This window comes from Erythrolamprus reginae, chromosome Z (genome assembly GCF_031021105.1).
Source record: "Erythrolamprus reginae isolate rEryReg1 chromosome Z, rEryReg1.hap1, whole genome shotgun sequence".
Lineage (NCBI taxonomy): Eukaryota > Metazoa > Chordata > Lepidosauria > Squamata > Dipsadidae > Erythrolamprus > Erythrolamprus reginae.
The window spans coordinates 139,888,000-139,890,300 of record NC_091963.1 but is presented as its reverse complement, the minus strand read 5'-3'; the positions used below and the strand labels follow the sequence as shown (position 1 = coordinate 139,890,300).

General features: G+C 40.0%; 1 protein-coding gene across 1 annotated transcript; it reads left to right on the top strand.

Moving 5' to 3' along the window:
• The first annotated feature begins 1,341 nt into the window (after window positions 1-1,341).
• On the top strand, window positions 1,342-2,301 carry LOC139153495 (olfactory receptor 11G2-like). Its single transcript, XM_070727497.1, has one exon. It carries the CDS (start codon window positions 1,351-1,353, stop codon window positions 2,299-2,301), a length of 951 nt encoding a protein of 316 aa, XP_070583598.1. The 5' UTR covers window positions 1,342-1,350.

Sequence of the window (2,301 nt, the reverse complement as noted above, 5' to 3'; positions counted from 1 at the left end):
GCTGGCTGGCTGGCTGGCTGGCTGGCTGGCTGGCTGGCTGGCTGGCTGGCTGGCGGGCGGGCGGGCTGGCGGGCGGGCGGGCTGGCTGGCTGGCTGGCGGGCGGGCCGGCTGGCTGGCGGGCTGGCTCACTCATTCATTCAATTTCTATGCCGAACCAAGATATGGTTTGTTTATCAAGGAGAAACAAGAGGATTGGCTGTCATTCCAGCAGGTCTGCTAGGTTTGGATAGTTTCAATAGGTTTACTATATAGAGACTGTTCTTAACACACATTGAACTTTACAAACTAGCATATATAGTTGAATTAAAAATTCTGTTTTCTTCTGAAACTTTTCTTTTCTTGGATTTATCCATGGTTGGCCTATCTGTGGTCAAAAAGCTGTGGTCAACTGCATGCTGTAAGTTGTGTCACACATTGACAGTTTTGTCACATATTTTGAGTGAAAGGAAGCTGTATCAGAGGGATGAAAAAGCCACATGTGGCTCCAGAGTCATGAGTTGCTTACCTCTGACCTAAACCATAAATCAATAGGTAGCCTGCCCTTACTCCTCATTGAATATCAGTATGAACTGTATCCAGTGACATCAAAATAGGTGCACATTTTATGCAAAGTGTAATTATTGCATTGATTCCAGTTTTTCTCTCATATATATTTCAAAGCTACTAAATAATAAATATATATTTAGGGGAGGAGATGGGAAGAACAGGGTGGAATGTTAATGACAGTCTAAGGATCAGTGTCTTTCCTGAGTCTCAACGCTGTTTTAGTTGTTTTTTGTCCTTTTCTATGTTTGTGTGCTGAGTTTTTGAATAGCTGGAGCATTGGCCAACATAAACAAAACAAATAAATAAAATGAGGGACATGCAATAAACACCCAATGTAGCCTTGCCCCTATGACAAATACCGGCAATAGAGGTTTGCTGGTGTCTCCTATGGTCATTTTACAGACCAATAAAATCTCAAACGTCGCCATCTCCAGAAAAACCATAGTCAAATTCATCTTGAAGAAGTTGATGTAAAATAATTATTTTGTAATTCCAATGTCATTTTCTTCATTTAAAAAAAAAATTATTATACTATAGGTGTATTATTCCAATGATTACTTAAAACATTATGGTTGATCAATATTCCTATAATGCATTAGGTAATTCAGTCGATATTGTTTGTCCCAATTGCTTATTGCTATGTTAAAACACTATTTAAACAGCAAACCAGTAGGAAAATTATGAGAATCCCACTTCTGTTTCACCAATAAACTAAATATTTGCTACATTTGTACTGTTGGAGGAGATTGATAAAATGTAGTAAGAGAACATGGGTCAGAATGTAAATTCTTATCTCATTCCAGATGGAGTTCACCAACAAGACTTCAGTTGAGGAATTTGTTTTACTAGGTTTTGGAATTGAACAGCATAACCGTTTGCTGCTTCTCATGTTTTTCACTTTTCTCTATGTCCTCACTTTGGCTGAGAACATCAGCATTATTATCTTGGTGTGTTTAGATACCCATCTGGGCCAACTTCCAATGTACATCCTGCTGAGTAACTTCTCCTGGTTGGAAATTTGCTACGTGTCCTCCACAGTTCCTCGCATGATCTTTGATTTAGCAGTTCCTGGTGGCATCATTTCTTTCAAAGCGTGTTTAATCCAGTTCTACATCTTCTTTATCCTTGGGGGCACCGAATGCTTTTTTCTTTCAATTATGGCTTTAGATCGGTACATGGCCATATGCCATCCATTGCACTACCCACAAATTATGTCACAAAATGTCTGTTACATTCTGGTGGTCCTTTGCTGGATCCTTGGCTTTCTGTGGTATCTTGTTCCAGCGGTGTTGATCTCTAAGTTGTCCTTTTGTGGCTCCAATGTCATTGACCACTTTTTGTGTGATGCTGGTCCAATCTTATCCTTGGCTTGCCCTCCATTTGGAATAGTTCCTACTTTGAGTCAGGTTTGTCTCAATGGTTTGCTCCTGGGTAATATGACATTTGTTATTCTGTCCTACGGCACTGTGATTTTTACTCTAATGAAGACGTCTAACAAAGGCAGTCGTAAGAAGGGCTTCTCCACCGTCTCTTTCCATCTAATTGTGGTCTCAGTTTTCTATGGTTCAGTGACAGCAATGTATTTGTTACCAGGTGGAGAAAGTCAGTCAGAGTCAAAGGCTGTGACCCTCTTCTATACCACATTTACACCTTTTCTCAACCCCTTGATCTACTGTCTGAGGAATAATCAAGTGAAAGAAGCACTGAATACATTATTAAGGAGAAAAATGAGACTCATATGGAACAAGGAATAG